Raw genomic sequence first — 27,453 nt, 5'->3', positions numbered from 1 at the left:
GAAGCACGGGGCAGGGTCCAATCGCTGACCTTGACCAGTGCTGCTGAGGTGTCCTTGTGTCCTGACCTAGGCCCCTACCAGGCTACCTGGAGCTTACTACCCCCTGCGGAGAGAGCCACATTCAATCGGTGGCTTGTCGGGTTCCTGCTGTGTGCAGTAAGAGAACTGCACAGGACAGTTTAGAATCACAGTTAACTTCCCTGTAAAACCCTTCAAAGAGTTCCCATTGCTCTTGGGATGCAGACCAAGCCCTGGCCCCGGCTGCCGAGGTGCTTCTGTGCCCACACTTTCTGTGCTTTGCATTTCTCAGTTCCTTCAACAGGGCATGCACTTTCCGTTCCCTTTGTGTGGAGGGCTTGCTTCCTCTCACTGCCGCTGCCCACTGCCCGTTCTCTTCCTACCTTGCCTTAAAGGTGACTTCCTCACACAGGCGTTTCCCGAGTGCCCAACTACCCTTTAGGTGTGCACAGACCAAGTCTCCTCCTGAGGCTTACTGTAGCCATAATTAAGTAAGTGATCATGCAATCAGTTGTTTTTATGGGCCTTTCTTGCCACAGGCAGGGGTGGCATTTTGCTTGTACACTGCTATTTCCTGGTACCTGCCCAGTAACTCAACCACCAGTTACAGGAACCCAGGGCCAGGCTGGGTGGAACAGACTGTGGGGGTGCGGATTGACAGAGACAATCCGTGGGAGCTGGAGCCATCTACAAAGACCCCTGGACAGGGCGGGACTTTGGCTGGGCCCTACATGGAGGGAGGATTTGGAAGGCAGAGAGGGTGGGCATTTCAGTTGAAGGATCCATTTAAACAGAAGCGAAAGGAACCTTGGCTTGGAATCAGGAAAATCAGGGTCTCAGCCCATCTGCTGGGTGACAGGGGGGAAGTTATTTTCCTTATCTGGACCTTAATCTCTCATCTGTAAGATGAGAGGCTGGTTTATCAAGGACTGCAAGTAATAGCACCATGACACTAATTCCCCATCTCATACCCTGGCAGACATCTGTCTTCCCTGTGAGCCTGAATACAGCTTCAGAATTATCTTTAACACAATGTTCGAGGCAGCCATTACCAATTGACAAGAGATGGCAACTGAGATAAATCTCGTTTGTCAGGCTTGGCTTGGATGAAGATCTCTTAGATGAAGTCAGGCCCTGACACTGTCTGATTCAGTGAACGTGTGACAGGAGGACAGAGGGAGGTATCTGACCACTGTTGGTGGAGAAGAAAGCTCTACTGAAGCAGAGAGCTCAGTAACATCAGACATCATTATCAGAAAGGACATGAAAATGTTCCAGTCCAGGAGTGGCAAACTCAAACACCTTTAGGGGCCAGTAGATAATGCAAATGAGAGAAGTCATTCAGGGGCTTAAAATAGGGAATGGTGGGGAGTGTGGCAAAATGGAGAAAGTGGTAGTCTTTGCCATGTCAAAAAGGCTTAAAATCTCTCTGCCACTCCATTTTCTTTTCTCCTTCCTTCTCCTTACTGTATGGGTCAAGCAAAAACAGTTTTCAGGCTGAAATTTTCTCCCAGAGAGCCAGACTGTGACCTCTGAGTTCTGCTAGCTTTATTGGAGAATCCCGACCTGGAGGGGAATGGTGTAGCCTAAGGCCACAGTGCACCCAAGCCTTCTGGCTCCCATCTGATTGCTTCCTACTGCAATGTGGTCATAAAGCCTGGAAACAGGATAAGGACGGACTAAAGGAAGGACAGGAGTGGGTTGTGGCTTAGGTTTTCAAAAGATGTCCATTTCATTTTGGGTGATTATGGCAAGGAAGAGGGGTGGCCTGTTTACCACTACTGCTATTCATGTGACTGCTTTTATGTATTCACTGGTTTAAATTCCCAGATCTTCAGAAACTGTCACTTTCCACTGGGGAAAGTTGTGTCATGATTAAACACACACACACACACACACACACACACCCCTCCTCCTTTCTCAGTATTAATCACCTTCTCCCATAATTAGTACTTAAAATGTCAAAGGAGAAGGAATTAATTAACAGGAGTATCCAGTGCAGCAAGGCTCTGGGACTGATTATAAAAAGCACTTTCTTAAATATTTTGAGCACTTTTGGGAATCAGAAGCCTCCCTTCTAATTGGAAGATCCTTAAGTACACCCCAAGTCCTGGCTGGTGGCCAGGGGTGCAGGGCCGAGTGAGGCGGCGTGTGGAAATCCCTTCCTCACCACCCTTAGGAGGCCTCCTTCCGAACCGGGACAGGTGGCAACAGGTTCAGAAACAGCAGGTGTCCTGGGCTGAATCCGAGGGGGAGAAAGATGTAACCTTTATTGAGCTTCTGGTGCGTGTCAGAAAGTTTAATAAGTTATTCCAATCCTGTCAGACAAGTGACAATTATCATCTCCATTTCACAGATGAGGAAATTGAGGCTCAGGGTGGTTGTGACTTCCCCAGATCACGCGGCGTCTAAATGAAAGCACAAAAGATTCAAACTTAGGTGTGATTCTGAAATTTTGCTCTTTCATGGAATCCTGGAATCCTATTCTCAGCTTTCTTCTGGACTGCTCCCCCACCCAGCCCCAAACCTTGGAGCCTACTGTTTTGACAGCTGAGGCAAGAGCTCAGACCCGGGCATGGGAGGTGGAGCTGGGAGAAACACAGCGCCCCGCCCCGGCTCCAGTATCAGCCAATGGTGACGCGGCACCCACAGTCTTTCGCCCAATCAGCCTGAGCTCCCCGCCCCCATTCCGTTGTTCTCCGCCCCTCCCCTCCGCTTTCCCTTTGGCTCCACCGAGCTTGACAGAGCGGAAAGTCCCTTCAGCCGGCGCCGGGCCGGCAGCCATTGGAGGAAGGTCTGCCACAGGAAGGCCCAATCAGAGCGCGCTCAGGAACCCAGCTTGGGCTGCGATTGGTTAGCACGGCTGTTGCCCTCCGCCTCCGCTCCCTCCCTCTCCCCTGGGCTGTTCGGAGGCGGGGCAGGTGGGGGCGGGCCCAGGTAGCAGGTTCGGCTGCGCGGGGGCCGCGCGTCGGAGGTAAATACTAGGGCGGTGGGTGTGGGGCGCCGGGCCGGCCCTGGACGGGGACTAGGGAGGCAGGGGTAGGGGCGACGCCCCGCCTCCTGAGGTGAGTGAGCGAGCGGGCGGCGAGCTGCGGGCGGCCGGGTCCCCTTGAACGCCCCTCCCCGGCCTCAGGACGCCTCAAGCAGCCGCGGCGACCGTCGGGCCCTCGGCGCTGGCCCGTTAGTTGTCCCGGCCCGAGCCGGCCAGGCCCGCGGTGTGCTGAGCCCGCTGACGTCAGCCTGGGCTTCCCCACCCCCGGACTTCCCCACCCCCCTGAGCCTTCCCCGGGAGGGCTCCCGAGTCCTGGGAGACAGGTCGCCGCCGTCGGGACCCCGGGAGAAGAGAGGGCTTCGGGTGGGAGCAGCGCGGGACGCAGCCTCCCTGTGCGGTCCTCCATTTACAGTTGGGGAAACTGAGGCACGGGCCACTGGTTGGCTCCCGACTGCCCCAGTTGGCATCGAGAGCCCCGGGTTGTCATACCTCACGTCTGTGCCGTGGGGTGTATGGATCGTTCGGTTTGGGGGTGTCTGTGGCTCTCTTCCAGGAACAGCAGTCGGGGTTCTGGCCTGGTTAATGGCGTGTTCTGCTTTTTCTTTCAGTTTCTCTCTTTCCAGGGTGAAGATGGTTTTACACAACAATGGAGTTCTTTAGTTGAAAGGTGCGCCCCGTTGAGACAGGTATTCTCTTTCTTTTTGTTTTTCCTTCATATTAACCATCAGTGGGGAAATCACGAAACCTTGAAGGAAGATAGTGTTCTTGAGTTTGGTGCACAGCTGGGTCAGCTGCCCGCTTATTCATGTACTTGGCATCTTTTCTATTCCACCCCTTGGCATTTGCATGTTTTAGGGTGGTTGTCATCTTCCAGCCACCAAGCCTGCGCAGGCTTCCAACTCCCCTCCCCCCCAGTCCCTGCCACCTTCCTCTCCCCAGTTTTCCCTGGAAAGTTATATCCTTACCTCAGCTAAGGAGCATTCCTACCTTGCTTTTGAATTCGGGGTAATTGGGATCTTAATAAGATTGTTCATTTTGCAATCATTGGCTCCCAGAGAAAACCCGGGCCTTGAAAGGGTGTTCATTAAGTGTTGGCTTTCTGCACACCCCCTCATGCCCCAAGTACATTGAATGGCCCTGAGAATTTAGCCTGCCATTTCCCACTGGGGAGTGGGTGGCTTTGAACTAGAACAGTATTAGGAGAAAATGGTTTGTTGGAAATTCTTATTGAAGTTCATGTACTCTGAATGATGATAACACCCAGAACATTCTCTAATGTTCTACTGCAAAATTTTATGGTATCCTTGCAAAGACGCCTTCCTTTGGGTAGTAACTTTTGTGAGGAGCTGATAAGGCCAAGGCCCTTGTTATATAAAACAACAACAAACATGAAACAGTAGTGATGTCTGTAGTCTGGCATGCCTAAACTATGGTTTTTGTTTGATTTAAGAAAGTCTTTAACACAAGAAGAGAGAAAGTAATTATACTGCTCATCAAACTGTTAATATTTTGTTCCTGATTTTCACACTATTTTCTTCAATTTGTTGGTGTTTTTTTTTTTTTTTTTTTTTTTTTGACACAGAGTCTCACTCTGTTGCCCAGGCTAGAGTGAGTGCCGTGGCGTCAGCCTCGCTCACAGCAACCTCAGACTCCTGAGCTCAAGCGATCCTCCTGTCTCAGCCTCCCGAGTAGCTGGGACTACAGGCATGCGCCACCATGCCCGGCTAATTTCTTCTATATATATTTTAGTTGTCCATATAATTTCTTTCTATTTTTAGTAGAGACAGGGTCTTGCTCTTGCCCAGGCTGGTCTCGAACTCCTGAGCTCAAGCGATCCTCCCGCCTCAGCCTCCCAAAGTGCTAGGATTACAGGCGTAAGCCATCGCATCCGGCCTTTTTTTTTTTTCTTACAGTGGTTGTGCAGAATTTATAAGCATCATACATGGTGGTGAGGTGCTAGAAAGCTAGTTTCAAATGAACCTCAAAACAACTTGGTTTCGTAATTGTGAAATTTTCCTTTCTTATATGTGTAACAATGAAGTGGTGTAAAAATTGACTGACTTCCTTTATCCAGAGAATTAGTGAAGTTTTAGGCAAAAATCATTAAATACTCCCAACTCATGTGTCTTTTTTTTCTCTTTCTCTCTCTCTCTTTTTAGAACCTGGAAGAAGCTTTTAATCACTTAGGGTGAGGAAATGGAATTTTGGCTTTCGCTGTCATCACTTCATTCATTTCTCATGTGTTGAATGCCCCCCCCATGTCAGGCCCTGGTTTAGGCACTGGGGGGAATATAAAGGTGAAGGCCTTGGGGAGTTTACAGTTTGGAAGTGGAGGGGCTAGGTTTTACCCTACTGTGACAACAGTAGTCCTTGTTCTGATTTGCACATGAGATGTGGGAGCCAGATTTTGTTGTTTAACCTTATAAATCCCATTTGTTTTAGGGACCGTGTACTTGTGTCACAAATTAATCTATGAGGAACGTTAAAAGAGACTCAGTTTCTTTTCTGGTCATGGAATCTCTATATTCCTATTCTTTAGCTGTTTAGAAATATAACAACTTTTTCTTTTAGTGAGAGATATTCTTTCTTAAAATGGTAATCATTCTAGCTATCTAGAAGCTTTTAGAAAAAGGCCTCTGTGTCTTCTTTCTTTGGTGTTTATGCTGACCTTCCTACCTCTTTGCCATTTATAGTTAGGGGCAGAACTTAGTATGGTGATTTTTATTCTGATTGAGATAGGCTCCTGTGATTTTTAGAACAAGCAGGATATCTTAGCTTAGGCATAAAAAGTTCTTGAATTAGATCTGTCTTTGTGAGATTCTTAGGAACAGTATAACCTGGTAACTTGAGAATCAAAATGACATTGTATCTTCTGGATAAGTTAACCATTGTCAATTTTCTGTAGCTACTGATGATGTTCACTTGTACTATATGTTGACTTTTAGAATGTGGTAATTCTGCTCTTTAATATTTTCATGTAAAACTTATTTCTTGATCATCTTCTTCCCATTGCATCCATGGAAAATTGATAAATATTTGTGCCTTCCAACCCTCATCTTGGTTTAATGACTTTATCTTAACACAATTGAATTCCGCTTTACTCAGAATCCAGACCATCAACAAGCTCAGATAACCAGATATATTTTCAACTCGGTGTTGAACTGTTCCCTCATCTTCAGTGTCCTCAAAAGAAACACCTCAGTGTCCCTGAACTGTTCCCTCATCTTCAGTGTCCTCAAAAAAAAGGGCTTCCATTCAACATGGTTTTAGGGTTAAATATATTATTGTGCTTTAACTCTTTGGTAATCTTCATTCAGTACTTATCAGGATATTCATAATCTGTCAGTTATCCAGCCTGAAGATAGTATTTAGATGAGTCATTTGTGATATATTCACCCTCAAGTGATCCCACCTGCAATGTAGTAAGAAAATAGAAATGAAAATTTCTCCCTTCACACTGACCCCCCACTTGCCCTGCTGTGATTTTGAATTTGGCTATGCTTCTCTTTCCTCGTGTTGTCTTTGTTAAAGGCAGAAGCAGAGTGAACGTGGGATGATTTGTCTTAAATTGTCTGTATTTTTCAGTGTATAACGCTGTACTGAGAGCATAAAAATACCAAACCAACAAGCCAATCTTCCTGGTTGATAAAGAGCTCATTTACAATGTGATTTAAATCTTTCCCTTCCATTGTCTTGAGTCAGTTTTTACTGGCTAGGGTACTTAAGATGTTAGCTATTGTGGTATCCCAGTGAAAGAAGAATGTTGGCATTATGTCATTTCTGCACTGGGGAGAAATATGTGTTAGCATATTTCTGTTGTAATACTGGTATTTTGAGAGTATTAATGATCATTAAATTTATCATCTGGTATATTTCTAGACTAGAGCCCTAAACTTACCCATTCAATTTTCTCTATCAGTTGCAATGAAGACAATTAATTTTTAATATGATCATTTCAAACCTATTCTTAATGTATTCTTTCAAAAAGAGAAAAGGCCACGTCCTTTTTATTTTGGATAATGCTTTTTAAATATTTTATAACTTTTGCTTTGGCTGTTCTAGTTGTCTGACATGACCCATCCTGTTACTGAGTCTAAGCTCATTCTCACTGTGCTAATGCAAGTTAGAAAAAAAAGTTACCACTCCTTGTGTTCACTTTAAAATATGATACTTGTAACCTGCTGTTTATTGCCCTCAACTGCTTAATAAACCAACTAGTTATATCAATTTTTACTGTGGACCATCTCCCTTAAATGATTTTCAAAAAGCCATTTTGTAATCACATTTGTTTAAAATATAACGTCCTAATGCATTGCATATAGTAATTGAGTTTTGTCTGGATAATATTTTATTAGTACTAATGGTTTTTATTTTAAATTGTGACATGAATTGTTAAGCTAGATAACCAATAAAGTAGGACTTGTTAGTATATACATAACTATTAAGATTCAAGGAAGTTTCTGATTTTAATATTTGAAGATATCATTTTTAGGAATTTTAAAAAGAATTTCTTATCAAAATAGAATTGCTTTACCTTTTTAACAAAAATTTTGGCCAAAAAAATATTTAAATACATTTTAAAAAGAAGCAAAACAACAGCTCACTTTTTTGGAAGTTGTCTTTTGATTATCTCAACTGTTTGGGAGTGACCAAACCATGTCTATTCAGTAAAGCCTATGTGTACTTTATTCCTGAAGACCCTGTCAAAATTAATGTATTTTGTATATTTGTTATTGTTGCTTTGTTTGTTTTTTCAAACACCCAAACATATTTCACCATCTGGCTTCTCAGAACTGATTAGAAACAGTAAGTTGGAAAGCAACAAGACTGTGAAAGGAGTCAAATGCATACTGCAGGAAACCACAGCAAATGGCTGATTGCAAGCAGAAACTGTAGGTGACCTATAGAAGGCAGACACAGGTGCTCAGGATGCATAATGTAAAGTCTTTTCACAATGCAATAAAAAGCCTTGGGTATTGAAAGCCACGCATAATAATTTATATTACTAATGATAATTCAGTGATCCAGAAAAAAAATAAAGCCATTTCCTTGTTGCAAATGTTGACATTTTAAAAGTATTTTAGTCAAAAATAACATTTCATATTGGTACTTTAAAGGAATAGATCCAAATTGAGGGGTTGGGTAGCTGCTTGAGTATCCCTTGTAAGGGGTTCTGTTTATATGGTGCCAAGATAGAGGTTTCCACAGGTGCCTTATATAAGTGGCAAATATAAATTGATCCCATTGCTGTTGAAGTAGACAGTGCCCTCAAGTGGAATTAAAACAAACACATTACCAAAAAAAGGAGGAAAAAAAAAAAGATAACTATATCATGCTACCTTTGCCTTTGCCATTGCTAAATGTTGCAGATATTTCAATAATGTTGGTTTGAAGGGGTGCCAAACTCTTGGCCTGTCTTGGTAACCCACATGTCTCATTTTAGCTTGTAGAGGGACAGACATGTAAAAAACTTTACCGTTATGGAATACCTCATTATCTAACAATGTTTTCTAAAAGGAATGTTACTTTGTGTATAGATTTGCCAGATTGTTTCATGAATAAGTTAAATGATTAAACTTAAAATTTGGTTCTTTAGTTTTAGGAGCTTTTAGATTTTAATTGAAAGAATCAAATAGGTAAATATGATAGTGCTATCAATTGCAGCCATTACCCAGAATAATGGAAATGGATACCTCTATCTGAAAGAAGGATGAAATCACTACTGTACTTAGAAACCAAATAGCCACATTCTTGTGACAGAAAACACATAGGAGCTATTGTTTTCAGCAGAATAATTAAAATAAGAAAGTGAAGTCTCAATTTGAATTAATGAAACTGTGTAGTTTTTAACCATCAGTTTAAGTAGGGTTGAGAATGAAGCTACTTAATTATGAAAGATTATTATTCTTGTAAAAATTTTAAATGAAAATTTGAAGCCAAAAAAATCATAAAAATAAGTCATCTTTTGTCTATTCTTTCCTCATATACATAGTTAAAATTGAGGTGTAAAAATACTTTATATTTGATACTATAATGCAATTATATCTTCTTGTTACATAGTCCTAGTTTTGATGTTACAAAATTGGTTTTTAAAACATCTTTAATCATTATATTTGCAATTGTGAGAAATGCAATGATAGCTATGATTAATGTGGTTAACATTTGCCCGTCTAAGGACAAAATGTACAGGATTAAGGAAATGAAATTGAGTCAGAGATAAAATGTTACATCCATTGGTGTTTTAATTCCATTAAAATGTAGCATACAGATGAATTGTGGTTAAAGTTTCAGAATGTAATTTTATGATATTTTTATTGATAAAAAATGTTCAACATCATATGATGGGTTACTTTTTACTTAAACTATGTGGTTGAAAATGATAGCTTTTAGATAAACTATAGGATTTATGTGTATTTTGCTCAAATACAGCAGCTTGGCCATTTAAGTTAGACAGGATGCATTAAGAATGCTACTTTTTAAAGTTTAAAAATGTCAGAATATGTATGTAAGGGTAACCTTTAAAATTTTTACTAGAATCTGATTTTATAAATTTCAGTGTCTTGGAAACAAACATTATTGTACTGTCTTTGAAGTTACTTTACAATAGGATTTCCTTAATTATGCACAGTTATCGTAGATGAAAGTAATATACTGTATGTCTTTTAGCCCTTTTGGATATTTTTGATATTATTCTATTGTGTGTGTTTTTATGGGTCAAATGAGATTTTTTAAAGTCTTTAACCTTAATTTTAGGTCATGTAGAATGAAGTCTAAAGTTTATTTTTGCTTGTTCACCAGGCATTTTGATTTGCTGTCTTTTTACAGCATGGACACCAAATTGCTAAAAACATGCTTTGGGGAACTGCCAGTGAATTTATCTTTTGCGGTTTTACGACAAACTTATCAGTAGTTCCCTTTTTTTGAATTAATATTTTGAAGTTAATATCACAATGAGTTCAGGCTTATGGAGCCAAGAAAAAGTTACTTCGCCCTACTGGGAAGAGCGGATTTTTTATTTGCTTCTTCAAGAATGCAGCGTTACAGACAAACAAACGCAAAAGCTCCTTAAAGTACCAAAGGGGAGTATAGGACAGTATATCCAAGATCGTTCTGTGGGGCATTCGAGGATTGCTTCTACAAAAGGCAAGAAAAATCAGATTGGATTAAAAATTCTAGAGCAACCTCATGCAGTTCTCTTTGTTGATGAAAAGGATGTTGTAGAAATAAATGAAAAATTCACAGAGTTACTTTTGGCAATTACCAATTGTGAGGAGAGGTTCAGTCTGTTTAAAAACAGAAACAGACTAAGTAAAGGCCTCCAAATAGACGTGGGCTGCCCTGTGAAAGTACAGCTGAGATCTGGGGAAGAAAAATTTCCCGGAGTTGTGCGCTTCAGAGGACCCTTATTAGCAGAGAGGACGGTGTCGGGAATATTCTTTGGAGTAGAATTGCTGGTAAGTTTGATAAACCATTTTAGTGGGCTGTGTCTATGTTTTTGTGTTTCTGTGTATATTTGTATGCACATATGTATTTTTCCCCTTTAAGTATAAAATAAGTTTTCCCAGAAGTCTTTTGTAACTTTTAATGTTCATAATTCTTAGGATTTACTTTTTAATGATGAATTGAGATGATGTAAAGATGATGCTTGAAACTTTTAAAAAACTACATGCTGTAGTAGGAACATACAAGTAGATCGTATGGTTATTGCAGACTTTTATATCTTAGAAATTTTAACATTGCCTTATTAGAAATAAACTCTTGTCAGTTGTAAATAGTTACATCAAAAACTGTTAATTATCTTGTGACATTATCATCCGTAGGTTTCTCAGTTCTTAATGTGTGCTCGTAAGTAATGACAATTGAGATAAAAGATTTTTTAAAATAAGTTACAGCAATTTAAACTTGCTTATAGTTGTGTCAGATAATATCTGTGAAAATCATCTGGAATTTATTTCTACTGGAAAGAAACCCAAGAACTCTGTGATATGTTTCCAAACTTAATATTCATTCTCAAGAACTTAAATGTCAATTACATTTTGACATTCTTGCAAATAGAATTGCGTGTCTTGCTTGCTTCTTGATTTAATTTTTTCAAGCAGTGATTGTAAACAATTAGGGATTTGAATGCCAGTTAAGCCATTTACTAGCTGGATTGTCAGCTTACTTAATCAAGCTATTTAACTTCTCTAAATCTGCTTCCTCGTCTCTAAAATGGTGTTCATAGAACACAACTTGTAGTGTTTTTGTGGCACATTGATAGAGGATTTAGCACAGTGGCTGGCATATAAGTAATCGATAAATTCAGCTAACATTACTGTTCTTTTAAAGTAAAATTTTCTTTTTATGACAGAATTAATGTTAGAATCACAATGTAGAATCCAGCCCAGCTTTCTCATAATAGAATTATGATTTGAAATTATCAGGTTATTTTATTTCAGCATCAGATATACCTTTTTCCTTATTTTTTAAAAATCCTAAATCCAACAACTACTGATAATTATATTTCTTTTTATATGTGTCCTTTAGAATTTTTCCAGAGTGATTTTCCTGAAATTCCCAGAGTGGATCCTCTTTCCCATGGGTCTTTCTATATCTATCTATTTTTTTTCTCTCTGTTAAAAACTAGGAAGAAGGTCGTGGCCAAGGTTTCACTGATGGGGTATATCAAGGGAAACAGCTTTTTCAGTGTGATGAAGATTGTGGAGTGTTTGTTGCATTGGACAAGCTAGAAATCATAGAAGATGATGACCCTGGATTGGAAAGTGATTATGCAGGCCCAGTGGACACAATGCAGGTTGAACTTCCCCCTTTGGAAATAAACTCCAGAGTTTCTTTGAAGGTTGGAGAAACAATAGAATCTGGAACAGTTATATTCTGTGATGTTTTGCCAGGAAAAGAAAGCTTAGGATATTTTGTTGGTGTGGACATGGTAAGAAAATTTTGGATTAAATATCTTTATGAATATATGTATTAGTTTTATGACCAATTTAGTTACAAATTGAACACTTTGAATATTTAAAATAGACTAATTTGGAGTACTTTAAAGAACATGTTCTAATTTATTATTGGTAAAGGAACATTGAAATAGGACAGGAGTCTAGAATTACTCTTTTTCCAGTTTGAATAAACTAGAATAATATTCTCAGTCTTTAAATTTGCCTTGTTATAGCTGACCAGTAGACAAAACAAACAACCCCCCCTAAATATAGTATGTGATATCTTATTTTTCTTTATTTCTATATTTCTTTATTTTCTTTTTTTGTAATCTGTTTTTCTTTTTGTAATATTTTACAAAATTATATTTGCTGATCTGATTTAAATGAGTAGTATAAAAACCGTTTACAGAAAATGCCTGTGTAAAGGAAAACCACATTGCTTTTGAGGAATAAAACAATTGGGATATTCTCATAGGATATCACTCATTTAAAAAACCTTTATTGTGGTAAAATATACGTAACATAAAATTTACCATTTTAACTGTTTTTAAGTATACAGTTGAGTAGTATTAAGTATATTCATATTGTTGTACCATCACCACTATCCATTTCCAGAACTTTTTCATTATCCCAAGCTGAAACTCTGTACCTAGTAAACAATCACTGCCCGCTCTTCCCAACCTGTTAACCACACTTTCAACTTCCTGTCTCTCTGAATTTGCCTGTTCTATGTTCCTCATCTAGTGGAATCATACAATATTTGTCCTTTGGTTTGTGTCACTCATTTTTTATGTAACTGTATACTTGTAATAATGGGTACACTCCAATATGGCAGGTTGAGTTATACCTGTGGCATTAAGAGAATGAGAAGAAAAAGGCTAAGAACATTTTTATTGTAGATTGACAATATGGGCAAGAATTCGTTAGATATAAAGAAGAAATTCATGCAGAATTATTGAACACTAGAACACAAAATTACTGAATGAGTTAGGAGAGGATGTGAGTAATAGTCATTTGTATTGATGATGGAGATGTTTTTAGTTGTCATTTTTATCTATTCAGGTTTGCCACTTGGTTGGTAGGGTATGAATGATGACTGTTCTAGCATAAATTTCTGTTACCCTGTGCTCAGAAATTCTGTTAGTAGGAAATTCTATTTGATACTCGTTAGTTACTAAACAAGCCTTCACTGAACTCATATTATGTGAAAAGTTGGGGCCAGGGTAAAACTTGGGTCCCTCAAGATAGCTAACCATAAAGCACCCCTTTGAACCAATATTCTTTAAATGTTAATTCACTCTTTAGAGGAGAAGTTGTGGCCTGGGTGGAGCCACTGGTTATTGGAGATCATGTCCCTTTGCTTTAGGTTATTTGGCTTGGGACCCCAAACGTGGCAAAAGCTGTTTGGGCTTTACCCGTTTCAGAGGGTGGTCTAGGGGTCATCTTGTTTGCCTGGGTCAAGCTGCCAAGAGGTTTGCCCTGCGGCTTCTTCCCCTGCCTCTGCCCATCCGCCGGTTGTTCTGTGCGAGCATTCGTTCCAAACACTTCTGGTATGCTCCTTGAGAAGAAAGTTCTAACAAATACATTTTTCTCCATCTCCTTCTGTTGCCAGGGACATTTTAGCATGCCATAATACATTGGTGCTCAGGGCAGTTGCTTGACTGGCCCATCTATTAATCTAACTCCATGAACAGCACCGTACTAGTTGTTGCTACATTGGAATATAAAATAATTAAATATAAACATCTCCACTTTGGAGGAAATTCTTGCGTACCCATAAAATAAGAAAAGAACAATTAAAAAACAGACTTTCTATGTACAGAAAGGCCTACAGAAGTTTAAATTGACTATTTAAGTGCTCGGGGAATAAAAAGGAGTGATCAGAGCAAGGTAGGGCTAATTAGAGGCAGGTTTCTCGGTGAAATAATGTATTATTAATAAACCTTCCTATGCAAAATGATGTCTCTTTAAACCTCATATGAGTGTTATTACATAGACTAGTAAAGTATGAAGAACATTTGATTCCTTGCCCATCTGTGGGTTTACTATAACTTGATTATTCTTGGATCTCGTTTTTCCAAAAACAAATGAACAAAAAAACAAAGCCTCATTACTATGACAATTATTCCTAATATATTCTTTCTTTTAGGCAAAATGGTTAAAATTTTTCAGTGTAAAACATTTTGGAGGATTCTCTTAGGGAAAATACAGACTTTCATATTTACATTTTATTGGGGGGGAGTTTTAAAGTTTATTCTGTTATTTAATTTCTAGGATAACCCTATTGGCAACTGGGATGGAAGATTTGATGGAGTACAGCTTTGTAGTTTTGCAAGTGTTGAAAATACAATTCTGTTGCACATCAATGATATTATCCCAGGTATGTTTTCTTTATGTTTTGTATATTTATAAGGAAGACTTTCTAAAATGTGTTTTGTTATGAAGATGTAAATATAAGTTTCAATATGCATTTTTGGAACTTTTTTTTTAAGGAATTATTATTAAAGAGAATATTGTTTCCTGCCCCCAAATGAAAACAGTGAAGATTTTTATTTCCAGAAGTATGTGAGTGTAGGATGACATTTATACAGTAGCATTCACTTTTTCATCATCTATCCATTTAAGGGGGAAAAAAGCCTTTTCTGATAATTAGAAGGGTCAGAGGATGTAATAACCTTCTACCTGTTTGAATGAGAGTTTGGTTTAAACTAGAATCCTTTAAGCAGAAATTGGTCATCTAATCTACTGTGGAAAGGATTCTTGCTGAATGACCCTACTAGATCTTTTCTAGTTTTGAGAAGGTATAATTGATCAGGGATCACAACTCTAGTCAATTTTACATCTTAAAATCTCAAGCTATCTTTTATTTTGCCTCCAACAAGTAGCACCTAATGGCTGCTGTCAGGTAATTGACAAGTTCCTGTTGATAGCAACATTAACAGTTCCATCTCTCTGCTGTTAGTAGAATTCTCAGTGATAGGCTAGTGCTGTAAAGCTAACAGAGGCAATCAGAAGATGGTGGTTCTTATTGAGCTTTATGCAACTGTGGTTAAAATGTCAGAAGGCCTGCAGGTCAGCTGTAGCCAGGAATGTAACAGGTCCGAATTAAGTGACTTATACTTTCTTACATGCTTGACAAACTTATAAGGTAGGTCTTAATGATCCCCATTTTGCTGATTAAAAAACTGGGGTTCAGATAGGACAAAAATTGCCTAAGATCCAAGTGAATTTTGGTAGAGCCAGAATCAAATCCAGACCTGATCACAAAGCTGTGCTCTTCTCAGTACCTCCCTACCCCACATCCTATATGTATATTTAGGATGTGAAGACCTGCATAGAAAACCATACTTCTCAGTCTCACATGTATGCTTGGGAATATTGTTTCCATGGAGATATATTTTGTCTCTAGTTCTATAAAAGCTGAATTTTGCCATAGCAAGATCACAATTGAACAGGCAAAGTAAATTATTTTTTTGCTTCTAGTATTTTTCCATTGTTGCTAAATTTGATACAGAGTTTTTTTGTTTTTGTTTTTTTTTAAGTTTCCCACAGGTTATTCCAGTTCCTCAGTTTCTTTTTTTATAAGAATGAAGGGGCTAACCTAGTGTTCCTTCTAGTCTGCACTGTTTGCCCTTCCTGTTTCCCTGTTGGCGTGGCAAATAATAAATGCTTGTTTTTAGGAGTTAGGACATGCTTTCTACTTTTGCTTTTAGCTTTATAGCAAGAGTACATTACTTTAGTTGTTGAGGTATAGGATTCAAGCAATAGCTTTATTTCAATTTTGCTTTGTAAAAGTGTGACATATTTTGCTTTTCTTGATTTCTTTAAAAATCAGTTTTTAATTTATTGCAAATTAGATTCCTACTATTTTTTTGCTTGCCTTTGGAAACAAAGGGTTTACATTCAGGGAAAAGTTTACATGTGCTTGATATTTTATTTAGTGATGTTTAATTTATTCTTTCATGTCTGTTTATAGTGATAACACAATTTATCATTTTATGAATTGAAATACTTTTTATTATAATAAATGCTTATTTAAAAAACAGTTTTATAAAGGTTATTCCTTAATTCATATATTATTAAGCCCTTAATTAGGCTTGGCTTCTTTCAGATGTTGAGGATATAGTAGGAAGCAAAACAGGTAAAAATTGTTGTCCTGTGACGCTTTCATTCTAGTGAGTGGAGGAAGACAGTAAATAAATAAAGTATATGGTCAATTAGATGGTGCTAAGATGGAGAATGATCTACAGGGTGAGGGGGGAAGGGAGTGCCGGGTTATAGGATGGGATTTTTCAATGTCATGTAGGGTAGTTCCAGTGAACCTCTCTAATGTGACATTTGCGCTTTTGACATGAAGGAAGTTTGGAAGTGAGCACATGGATCCCAAGGGAGGGCCCAGGGCCGCAGCCAGCCTGGCCAGGTTGAGCAGTGTCCGGAGTTCACTGTGAGGGAGAGAGTGTTAGGGTGTAGCAGGAGCTGTTGTGTGGATTCTTAGCTTTCACTGTGAGCAGACGCAGGGAGCTATAGGTGGGTTTGGAACAAAGGACAACTTGCCCTAATTTACATTTTAAAATGATCATTCTGGCTGCCTGTTAAGAATAAAGCAGACAGGACAGAAACAGAGACCAGGAAGGAGACTGTTGGACTTACCCACGTGAGACAGGATGGTGACTTGGATTGGGGTGGTACGAAGCAGTAGGTGAGAAGTGAATGGATTGAAAGAGTGCTAATACAATTCGCAGATGGTTTGGGTGTGGGGTTTGAGAGAGAGAGAGAGAGAGAGAGAGAGAGAGGAAGCACAGATGACTCCAGGGTTTGGACTGAGCAGCTGGAAGGCTGTAAAGGCCATTTACTGAGGGGGGAAAGACAACAGGAAGAACATGTGTGTGGCGGGGGGAAAGGGGATGAGGGAACAGGGGTTGGAAATCAGGATTTTGGATCATGTTAAGGTTGAGATATCTATTAAACAATTTCATTTGAATGTTTACATCAATGATAAGAATGCTTCTTTAATCCTTGAAAATGGATAATGGTGCTGAAATTTTTCATATTTAAGAAACTTGTGAAATATATTCACAAAAGAGTGTATAAAAACATATTAATAATAATGAACACTAATGTACCTTGCCATCCAGGTTAAGAAAGAGAACATTATAAATACCTTAGAAACCACTTGTGTACCTTTTCTTCATTATAATTGCAATCTCCTCCAAGGGATAACCACTATTCTGTTTTTTTTTTTTCATAAATTATTTCCTTGCTTTTCTTTATAGTTTTATCATATCTCTATGCCTAAATTGTTTAGCCTATTTTTGAACTTAATATTAGAATCATACTTTTTAAATTACTTGCATCATTTACTTAAATGTATTTTGAGATTCTTTTCTGTGGGTAAGGGGATTATTAGTTCATTTCACCCTCACTGCTTCATAGTATATTTCATTGTGTGACTATCTCACGATTTAGTGACCCATTCTAATGTTAGTGGACATTTGGGTTTTGGGTTATTTCCACCTCCTCTTCAACATTTGGTGGTGATTACAATGTTTGCCAGTCTTGACAGCTGAGTAATGGTATCTCAAGGTGCTTTTGAAATTTGTAGTTCCCTGACTACAAGTAGGGTTGAGCAGCTTTTCATATGTTTATGGAACATTGGTGTCTTCTATTAAACACCTGTTTGTGTTTTTTTGCCTATTTTTCTGAGTTGTCTATTGATTCATGAGTTCTCTATTTTTAAAATTTTAATAAAAATTTAGAAAATATTTTATTCTGAAATTTCAAACATACAGATGAGAGGATTTTATGTTGAGCGTCCCTGTAGCTACCTTCTAGATCCTGCAGTGAACATTTCACTGTAGTTACTTTGTCATATGTCTCTCCAGCTCTCTATTCACTAGTAATTTATCTTATGTTCTGTCTGCATTACAGATTAAGTACACTTCCTCCTGAATACTTCAGCATGCTTGTAATTAACTAGAGACAAGTATTTAGGGTTTTCTTTTTTCATTTGAGATAAAAGTCATACATGTAATGAAATGTGCATCATATTTTTTGAGTTTTGACTAATACATATACCCTTGAATTAGAAACCCCTATCAAGTTAAGACAATTTTAATAAGAAATCCATTCACATATCTCAAGTCAACATAGAAAAAAGTACAGTAAAATATCTTGTTTCCATTTTTATCCTCTCCACTGCAATTGTCTGCTTACTCCATCCCTTGCTTCCTACTGGCAACAGTTTTTATTAGTTTCTTATATATCTTTCCAGTATTTCTTTATACAATATAAATATATATTCTTATTTCTCCTTCCTTTTCAATACAAAAGCATACTATATACCCTATTCTGCTTTTTGCTTTATGCTCTTAACTTTGTATCTTGGAGCTCTTTGTACATCCCAATAGAGAAGTTCTTGTTTTTTATAGCATGTAATTTTCCATTGTATGGAAAAAAATCCATAATTTATTTAACCAGTTTCCTATTGATGGATATTTGGATTGTTCATGACTTTTTACCATTTGCTACAATGCTGCAATAACCTTGTACATATATATTTCGCACATGTGTTAGCATGTCTGTAGGATAAATTCCTAGAAGTGAGGTTGTTTGATGAAAGGGTGCGTGCATTCCTATTGTTCTAGATATTGCTGATTGCCTTCGGTGGTGGATATAACAATTTGTGTTCCTACCAGCAGTATAAAAGGGTAACTTTTCTTATAGCTTTCTCATGAGAGTATGTTGTTAATTTTTTCCCCCAATCTGATGAAAAATATATTTCAGTACAGTTTTAGTTTTCATTTCTCTGATGAGCGATGTTGAATATCTTTTCATATGATGATGGACAATTTCTCTTTTTCTCTGAACTGTTCAATCACATCTGTTGTTTATTTTTAAATTGGGTTAGGTTATTGGTCTTTTTTTCTCACCAATTTCTTTTTTATGTATTAGGGAGGTAAACTCTTTTGTGATGTGAGGTGCAAATGTTACCCACACCTTCACTCCCATTTGTCATTTGTCTTCTTTTTTTATTGTTTGTTTATCTGGTCACCCTCATTTGTTTTTATTGTGGTAAAATATACATAACAAGGTTTATCATTTTAGCCATTTTTAAGTGTACAACCAAATGGCATTAAGTGCATTTGCAATGTTGTACAGCCATCCCTGTTGTTTCCAGACCTTTTCCGTCATCCCAAACAGAAACTCTATACTCATTAAGAAATAACTCCCTATTTCTCCCCCTTCCAGACTCTGGTAACCTCTGTTCTCTACTTTCTGTCTTCATGAATTTACCTACTCTATGTATCTCATACTAATGGAATCATACAGTTTTTGTCCTTTATATCTGGTGTATTTCACTTAGCATAATATATCTTGACTTTGTTTTTGATATTTTTTGCCATGAAGGATTTCTTAAATTATTCAATTGAATTTATCAGTTTTGATTTAATAGCTTCAGGATTTCGAGTCACTCTCAGGTTATAAAGGAATTTTCCCCCGTTTTCTTGTAGTACTCTTGTGGTTTTAGTTTTTACAGATATGTCTTTGATCCACTTTTATTTTGTGTGGTTTATGATGTGAAATATATATCCAGTTTAGTTGTACCAATATCATTTACTAAAAAGTCTATCTTTTCTCTACTGGTTTGAGGTGCCACTTTTACCACACTAAATTCCTTTATGTACTTTGGTATGTTTCTGTACTTTCTATTCTGTCTACCATGCTTCAGTATCACATTGTTTTTAAGGATTCTTTATAATATGTTTTAATATTAGTAACACTAATTCTTTCTCATTACTCTTCCAATTTTCTAATCTTCTGATTGCTCTACATTGTCTTCTAAAGAGTTATTTTCTATTTAAGTGTGTTATCCCCCAGATTTGATTTTGTGCACGATATGAGAGAGGGGTATAGATACCTAATTTGATCAGCCAGGCTTGCTATTTATAAATCAAGTTTCCTGATAGATTTGTATGTATCTGTTACTGGGCTCTGTTCTTTCCGTACACTAAGGCCTATCCATAGCTTTAGAAGTCTTGATAGCTGTGAGAGTACATTTCCTTTCGTTCTTATCTTCATGAGTGTGTTGGCTATTGTTGGCCCTTGGTCTTCATTATAAATTTTAACCATCAGCTTCTCAAATATTATAGGAGGTTTACAATGTTGTGCAGTCATCACCACTGTCTATTTCCAGACCTTTTTTTTATCATCCCAGACAGAAACTCTATATACTCAAGAAATAAGCCCCTATTCCTCCCTCCCTTCAGCCTAAAATTATAGGAGATTTTAGGATTTTGATTGGAATTGCAGTTAATCTGTGGAACAATTTGAGGAGAATTGACATTTTTATTAAGACAGTTGACTTTTTTTTTTTAAGAAAAACACTTTATTGAGATCTAATTCACCTACTTTACAATTCACTCGTTTAGAGTGTACAATATAGTGTATTTTAGTATATTTACAGCTATGTGTAATCATTGATATAATATTAGAACATTTTCCTCATTTCCAAAAGAAACCCTGTACGCTTTAGCTATCACTCCCCTGACCGTTTATCCTCATTAGTCCCAAGCAGTTGCTAATCTACTTTCTGTCTCTCTGTTTGCCTTTTCTGACTTTTCATTTAAATGGATTCACATTATATGTGGTCTTTTGTGACTGACTTTTTTCACTTAACATAATGTTTTTTCAAGTTTCATCCATGTTGTAGCATGTATCAGTACTGCATTTCTTTCTATGCTTAAATAATACTCCATTGTGTGGATATGCCACATTTTGTTTATTCATCAGTGGATAGACATTTGGGTTGTTTTCACCTTTTGGCTAAAATGAATAAATCTGCTATAAACATTTATGTACAAGTTTTTTGTGTAGACATAGCTTTAGTTTCTCTTGGGTGTATATCTAGGAGTGGAATTGCTAGGTGGTCTGATAGCTCCATGTTTAATCATTTGTGGAACTGCTAGACTGTTTTCCAAAGTGGTTGTACCATTTTACATCCCCACGAGCAGTGTATAGGGGTTTTGATTTCTTCATGTCCGTGCCAACACTTGCTATTATCTGACTTTCTGATTCTAGCCATCTTAGTAGGAGTGAAGTGGTATCTCAATTGACTTTGGTGTGCTGATTTTGTTATAAACATTCTTGTTAAAATCTCGTATTCACAATGGTTTACTTTTTTAGTAATTGGTCATTATTATTTGCAAATAATAATAATTTTGCCTCTTTTTTTCTAATCTTTATATCTTTTATGTTTTAAAAACTGGTTTCTTACTGTCCTAACTAGAACCTCTAAATACAATATTGAATAGAGGTAGTGATAGTAGGCATTTTGATCTTGTTTCTGATCTTAAAGGGAATGCTTTCAACATTTCACTAAGTATTACATTTATAATATGATCTTATGGTGGTAGCTGTCATTTATCAGGTTAGAGGAAGTTATCTACTATTTCTAGGTTTCTAACAGTTTTATCATAAATGTTGAATTTTATCAAACTTTATTGAGATAATCCTATGTTTCTTTTAATCTGCTAATTTTCTAATATTAAATGAACCTTGCATTCCTGATATAAATTAACTTCATCATGATTCATACATTGCTAGTATTTGCATGTTTTTAAAAAAAATCTGTGTTCGTAAGAGATATTAGCCTATAATTTTTCCATCTTAGCTGTCTTTGTCTAGTTTTGGAATCAGAGTCATGCTTGCCTCATAAAGTGCATGGGAAAAATTTCTTTATTTTGTTCTTTCAAAGAGTTTATGTAAGATTGGAATTATTGTTCCTCAAATATTTTGTAAACCTTCTGTTTGTGGAAATTTTTAACTACTGATTAAATGTCCTTTAATGTTCTATTTCTTTTTGAGTGCCTTTTGTAAGCTTTATTTTATCCATTTAATTTATGTTTTCAAAGTTTTTGGCTAACATTGGTCATAAAATCCTCTTATTTTCTGTTTACTCTCAGCTGTTTCTGAGAGTAAACATTATGTTCCTATTTTCATACAAAATATTAATTATTTGTACCCTCTATATTTTCTTCATCAGTCTTACTAGAAGTTTCTCACTTTCATTTTTTGAAAGAACTGTTGGCTCTCTTAAGCCTTTCTAGATATATTTGTTTCCTATTTCATTAATTTCTATTTTCTTAATACCTTTTTCCTTTGACTTTTTGGGTATTCTGTTTTTTTCTAACTCCTTAAGTTTGGATGCTTAGCTGATTAATTTTTAGTCTTTTTTCTAATGAAAAGCATCTAAGGCCATAGATTTTCTCTACATACCCACCTAGTTGCATTCCACAACATTTGATATATAGTTATTTTGTTATTATTAAATTTGAAGTATTTTCTAATTTCTTTCATGGTTGTTTTGCTTAACTCATAAGCTATTTTAAGATATGTTTTTAACTTTTTTTGTTCTTGTCATCACTAATTTTTTACTTAATTGCATTATGGTCAGAGAATATGATACCAATCCTTTGAAATTTGTTGAGACTAGCTGTATGGCTTTGTACAGTGTTCAGTTTTTAGAAATTTTCCATGTGTACTTGAATGTGTTTTCCCTAATTGTAGTTGCATGCATTGCATGCATATTTTATATATGTTGCTTAGGCAAGTTCATTTATTATGCTGTTCAAATTCTATACGTGATTACTGATTTTCTAACTGCTAGATTTGTGAGTTGCTGAATGAGGTATGTTAAAACTTTGCAGTATGCTGGTGGATTTAATCTTAATTTCATAAATGTTTGCTTTAATTTTGAAGCTTATTTGCTGCATGCAAGTTTAGATTTATTCGGTACCTAGAATTTGGAATTGTATCTTCCAGATGATTTGAACTGTTTATCATCATGTAGTGACCATCTTCATCTCTAGTAATTCTTTCTTCCTTAAATTCTGTTTTGTGTGATATGATAGGTTTTCTTTTGGTTAGGATTTTACAGGTGTACCTCTTTTTCATCATCTATGGTTTTTAGGTATGGTTCATAATAGCATATAGCTGGCATTCTTTTTTTAAGTTAGTCTGAAAATGATTGTATTTTATTTTATTTTATTTTATTTTTTTATTTATTTATTTTTTTTTTTGAGACAGAGTCTCACTCTGTTGCCCAGGCTAGAGTGAGTGCCGTGGCGTCAGCCTAGCTCACAGCAACCTCAAACTCCTGGGCTCAAGCGATCCTCCTGCCTCAGCCTCCCGAGTAGCTGGGACTACAGGCATGCACCACCATGCCCGGCTAATTTTTTCTATATATATTCTTAGCTGTCCATATAATTTCTTTCTATTTTTAGTAGAGATGGGGTCTCGCTCTTGCTCAGGCTGGTCTCGAACTCCTGAGCTCAAACTATCCGCCCACCTCGGCCTCCCAGAGTGCTAGGATTACAGGCGTGAGCCACCGCGCCCGGCCATGATTGTATTTTAAATGAAGATTTAAATCTATTTATATTTATTATTACTGATGCTTAGATATCTTTCTACTATCTATGTCTATTCTAGTTGTCTTACTTTTTCTGTCCTACCCCCCAGTGTGTGTTTTTGTATTGATGTGTTCTCCCCATGCTCCTCATTCTATTTCCCCTCTCTATCCCACTTGGTTTTTTTTAGACAGCATATAATTTTTTATTCTGATTATCTCTACCTTAATTACTTTGTCATTTAATGTAATTATTGGCATTATAGGATTTAGAACTTTCCTTTTATTGTTTTTTCTTTGTCCATGTGCTTTCCATTCCTCATATACTCCTCATTTGGCTTATTTGTAGGTTATTTGAAAAATTTGATATATTATATTGTAATTAATCTTTTGGCTTTTAAGTTATATTTTATTGTACTATTGTTTCTAATAGTTTTTCCAAGGATAACAATATATATCTTTAATGTTTCAGTCTAATTATGGTTAATATTGTACAACTTCATATAAAATGTAGAAACTTTTTCAACCGAAGGTCCTTGTACCTCTTCTCTATTCTTTGTTATTAATTATTGTACCTTACATATGTGTACTTTAAAAACCTACATGACAATGTTACATTTTTTGCTGAAATAGTCATACTTTTTTTTTTAATTAAAAGCATCCACCTGTTATTTCCTTTCATCCTGAAGAACTTCTTTTAGCCTTTCTTAAAGTGTAGGTCTTCTATTAATAGAAATGAATTTCTCTTAATTTTGTAAATGAAAATACCTTTATTTTGCCTTCATGTTGGAAGGATATTTCGAGTGCATATTGAATTCTGAGTTGGCAATTTTTTTTCTTTCAGCTTTAAAGATGGTTTTCTACTACCTTCTGGCTTCCGTAGTTTCTGATAGGAAGTCAGCAGAAATTGAATCATTCTTACCCTCTGTGTAATGTAATATGTTGTTTCTCTCTGGGTGTGTTGAACATTTTTTCTTTATCATCTGTTTACAGTAGTTTCACTATGATGTGCCTAGCATGTTTTTCTTCATAGTTATCATGCTGAAAGTTTACTAAACTTATTAGATTTATAAATTTATATCTTTAAACAAAGTTGGAAAAATTTTAACCATTATATCTTCAAATGCTTTTTCTATTCTTATTCAATCTTCTCTCATTTTGTGATTTCAAGTAGATATGTGTTAGCATTTTGATATTGTCCCTTAGGTCCTTGAGGCTTTGTTACATTTTTAAACATTTTTCTCTCTGTTCTTCAGATATTTATATTGTTCTATGTTCAATTTTACTGACTTTTCCTTACTTTAGCCCCGTTGTGTTGTGTAGCCCATCCAAATGAATTATTTTTTCAGATATTGTATTTTTAAGTTTTCAAAGTTTTTAAAAAACTTTTGTTTGTTTAAATAGTTTTTATTTCTCTGATGAGATTTCCTTTCTTCACTGTGATCATATTTCCATTACCTTCTTGAGCATAGTTATAATTGCTGCTTTAAATTTTTTTTTTTTTTTTTGAGACTGAATCTCACTCTGTTGCCCAGGCTAGAGTGCCATGGTGTCAGCCTAGCTCACAGCAACCTTAAACTCCTGGGCTCAAGCAATCCTCCTGCCTCAGCCTCCCGGGTAGCTGGGACTATAGGCATGCGCCACCATGCCCAGCTAATTTTATATATATATATATGTTTTTTTTTTAGCTGTCCAAATCATTTCTTTCTATTTTTTGTAGAGACGGGGTCTCGCTCTTGCTCAGGCTGGTCTTGAACTCCTGACCTCGAGCAATCCTCCCGCCTCGGCCTCCCAGAGTGCTAGGATTACAGGCGTGAGCCACCATGCCCTGCCTGCTTTAAAATTCTTGTTTGTTAATTCCAACATCTGAATTATCTATAGATTGGTATTCATTGTTGGATTTTTTTCTTTTGAAGATGGGATGGTTTTTTTTTTTTTTTTTTTTTGGTATGTTGAACAATTTTAGATATCTTTTTGCTATTCCCTTCTTCCATATTTTGAGTCTCTTCATAATTTGTCTGTTTTTTTTCTCCCCTTCAGTGACTGCTGATGGTTGATTTTTGTATTTTGTCAAAGTTTATATCTATTTTCTATAGGAGAAATGGTCTGGTAGGAACTTTTTAAATATATATCTTAGAATCTAGAGACACTTATTCAAGAAAAAGGAAGGATTTCCCTAGGGACATATGGCGGCATTTATGATTATATTTTATTTTTAAAGTTTTTATTGTTTGAAATATGGCATTTTTTTTTTTTTTTACTGTATAACTACTGAACTTTTCAGGTTTTTGTCTTTCTTTTCTTTTTCTTTCCTTTTTAATTTTTTTAGCGTTAGTACAAAACTTTCATAAGAAGATCCTTTTAGGTCTAAGCCAGTAGTTCTCAACCTGAGATGATTTTGTCCCCAGGGGACATTTGGCAGTATCTGGAGACATTTTTGATTGTTATATCTGAGGTGGGGGTGCTATTGGCATCTAGTGAGTAGAGGCCAGAGATGGTGCTAAACATCCTACATAATGAAGCCTGCATAACGAAGAATTTTCTGGTCCAAATTATCAGTAGAGCTGAGAGTGAGACATCTTCTTAAGCAAATTCTGGGAGTTATGCTAATTTTATAACATTAATGTGCTGGATGGCTAAGGGGAATCCCTTATAAAATAAATTTTCTTTCATTATTACACCTTCAAGTGACACTTGCAAGTGTAACCAATTCTGTGCTAATGTTGTTTTTCCAAAATCACACGGAAAATGTAATTTTACTTGTTCCATCAAATCAAATACAGGCATACTTCATTTTATTTTGCTTTGCTTTATTGTGCTTTGCGGATATTGCATTTTTTACAAATTGAAGGTTTGTAGCAACCTTGCATCGAGCAAGTATATCAATGCCATTTTTCCAACAATATATGCTCACTTCATGTCTCTGTGCCAGATTTTGGTAGTTCTCACAATATTTCAAACTTTTTCATTATTATTATATTTGTTATGGTGATGTGTGCTCAGTGATCTTTGATGTTACTTTTGTAATTGTTCTGGGGCACCCTAGACTGTACCCATATAAGGCAGCGAACTTAATCAGTAAATGTATCTGTGTTGACTGCTCCACTGACCAGATTTTCCCTTGTGTCTCTCCCTCTCCTCGGGCCTCCCTATTTCCTGAGAAACAACAATACTGAAACTGGGCCAATTAATAACCCTGCAGTGGCCTCTAAATATTCAAGAGAGTGCTCGCTTCGGCAGCATATATACTAAAATTGGAACGATACAGAGAAGATTAGCATGGCCCCTGCACAAGGATGACACACAAATTCGTGAAGTGTTCCATATTTTAATACTCTAAAATAAAAAATAAGAGAATATTGCTACCATTGAAAACAAGAATAAAAATGTTCAAGAGATAGAAAGAGTTACACATATCTCACTTTAAATCAAAAGCTAGAAATGATTAAACTTAGTGAGGAAGGCATGTTGAAAGCTGTGGTAGGCCAAAAACTAGCCCTCTTGTACCAGTTGGCCAAGTAGTGAATGCAAAAGAAAAAGTTCTTAACGGAAATTAAAACTACTATTCCAGTGAACACATGAATGATAAGAAAGAGAAACAGCCTTGTCACTGATGTGGAGAAAGTTTCAGTGGTATGAATAGGAGATCAAACCAGCTACAACATTCTGTTAAGCCAAATCCTAATCCAGAACAAGGCCTTAACTTTCTTTAATTCTGTAAAGGCTGAGACAGATGAGGAAGCTGCAGAAGAAAAGTTTGAAACTAGCAGAGGTTGGTTCATGAGGTTTAAAGAAGAAGCCCTCTTCATAACATAAAAGCGTGAAGTGAAACAGCAAATTCTTCTGATGTAGAAGTTGCAGCAGGTTATCCAGAATGTGTAGCTAAGTTCACTGATGAAGATGGCTACACTAAACAAAAGATTTTCCATGTCGACAAAACAGTCTTCTATTGGAAGAAGATACCATTTAAGACTTACATAGCTAGAGAGGAGAAGTCAATACCTGGCTTCAAAGCTTCAAAGGGCAAGCTGATTCTCTTGTTAGGGTCTAGTGCAGCTGGTGACGTTAAGTTGAAGCCAGTGCTCATTTACCATGCTGAAAAC

At 36.8% G+C, this 27,453-nt stretch overlaps 1 protein-coding gene and 1 non-coding gene across 6 annotated transcripts in view; both read left to right on the top strand.

Moving 5' to 3' along the window:
* The first annotated feature begins 2,968 nt into the window (after positions 1 to 2,968).
* The window catches only part of CYLD (CYLD lysine 63 deubiquitinase), a 64,351-nt gene continuing 39,866 nt past the window's right edge, over positions 2,969 to 27,453 (top strand). For 4 of the 5 annotated variants that reach the window (XM_069497752.1, XM_069497750.1, XM_069497751.1 and 1 more), the window contains exons 1-3: positions 9,910 to 10,464; positions 11,637 to 11,939; positions 14,221 to 14,326. In XM_069497752.1, the coding sequence (XP_069353853.1) occupies positions 9,961 to 10,464; positions 11,637 to 11,939; positions 14,221 to 14,326 (913 nt within the window). In that variant the 5' untranslated portion in view covers positions 9,910 to 9,960. Of the gene's footprint in view, positions 2,993 to 3,618; positions 3,697 to 9,909; positions 10,465 to 11,636; positions 11,940 to 14,220; positions 14,327 to 27,453 lie in introns of those variants that run through there. The other variant, XM_069497754.1, reaches the window with a different exon arrangement.
* LOC138374084 (U6 spliceosomal RNA) lies at positions 26,575 to 26,681 on the top strand. The gene has a single exon (XR_011231354.1). It is a non-coding gene; the product is annotated as a U6 spliceosomal RNA (small nuclear RNA).

The sequence above is a fragment of the Eulemur rufifrons genome, chromosome 23 (genome assembly GCF_041146395.1).
Source record: "Eulemur rufifrons isolate Redbay chromosome 23, OSU_ERuf_1, whole genome shotgun sequence".
In the NCBI taxonomy this organism is placed as follows: Eukaryota; Metazoa; Chordata; class Mammalia; order Primates; family Lemuridae; genus Eulemur; species Eulemur rufifrons.
The sequence above is the reverse complement of the archived record's forward strand: the minus strand, read 5'-3'. Positions and strand labels throughout refer to the sequence as shown.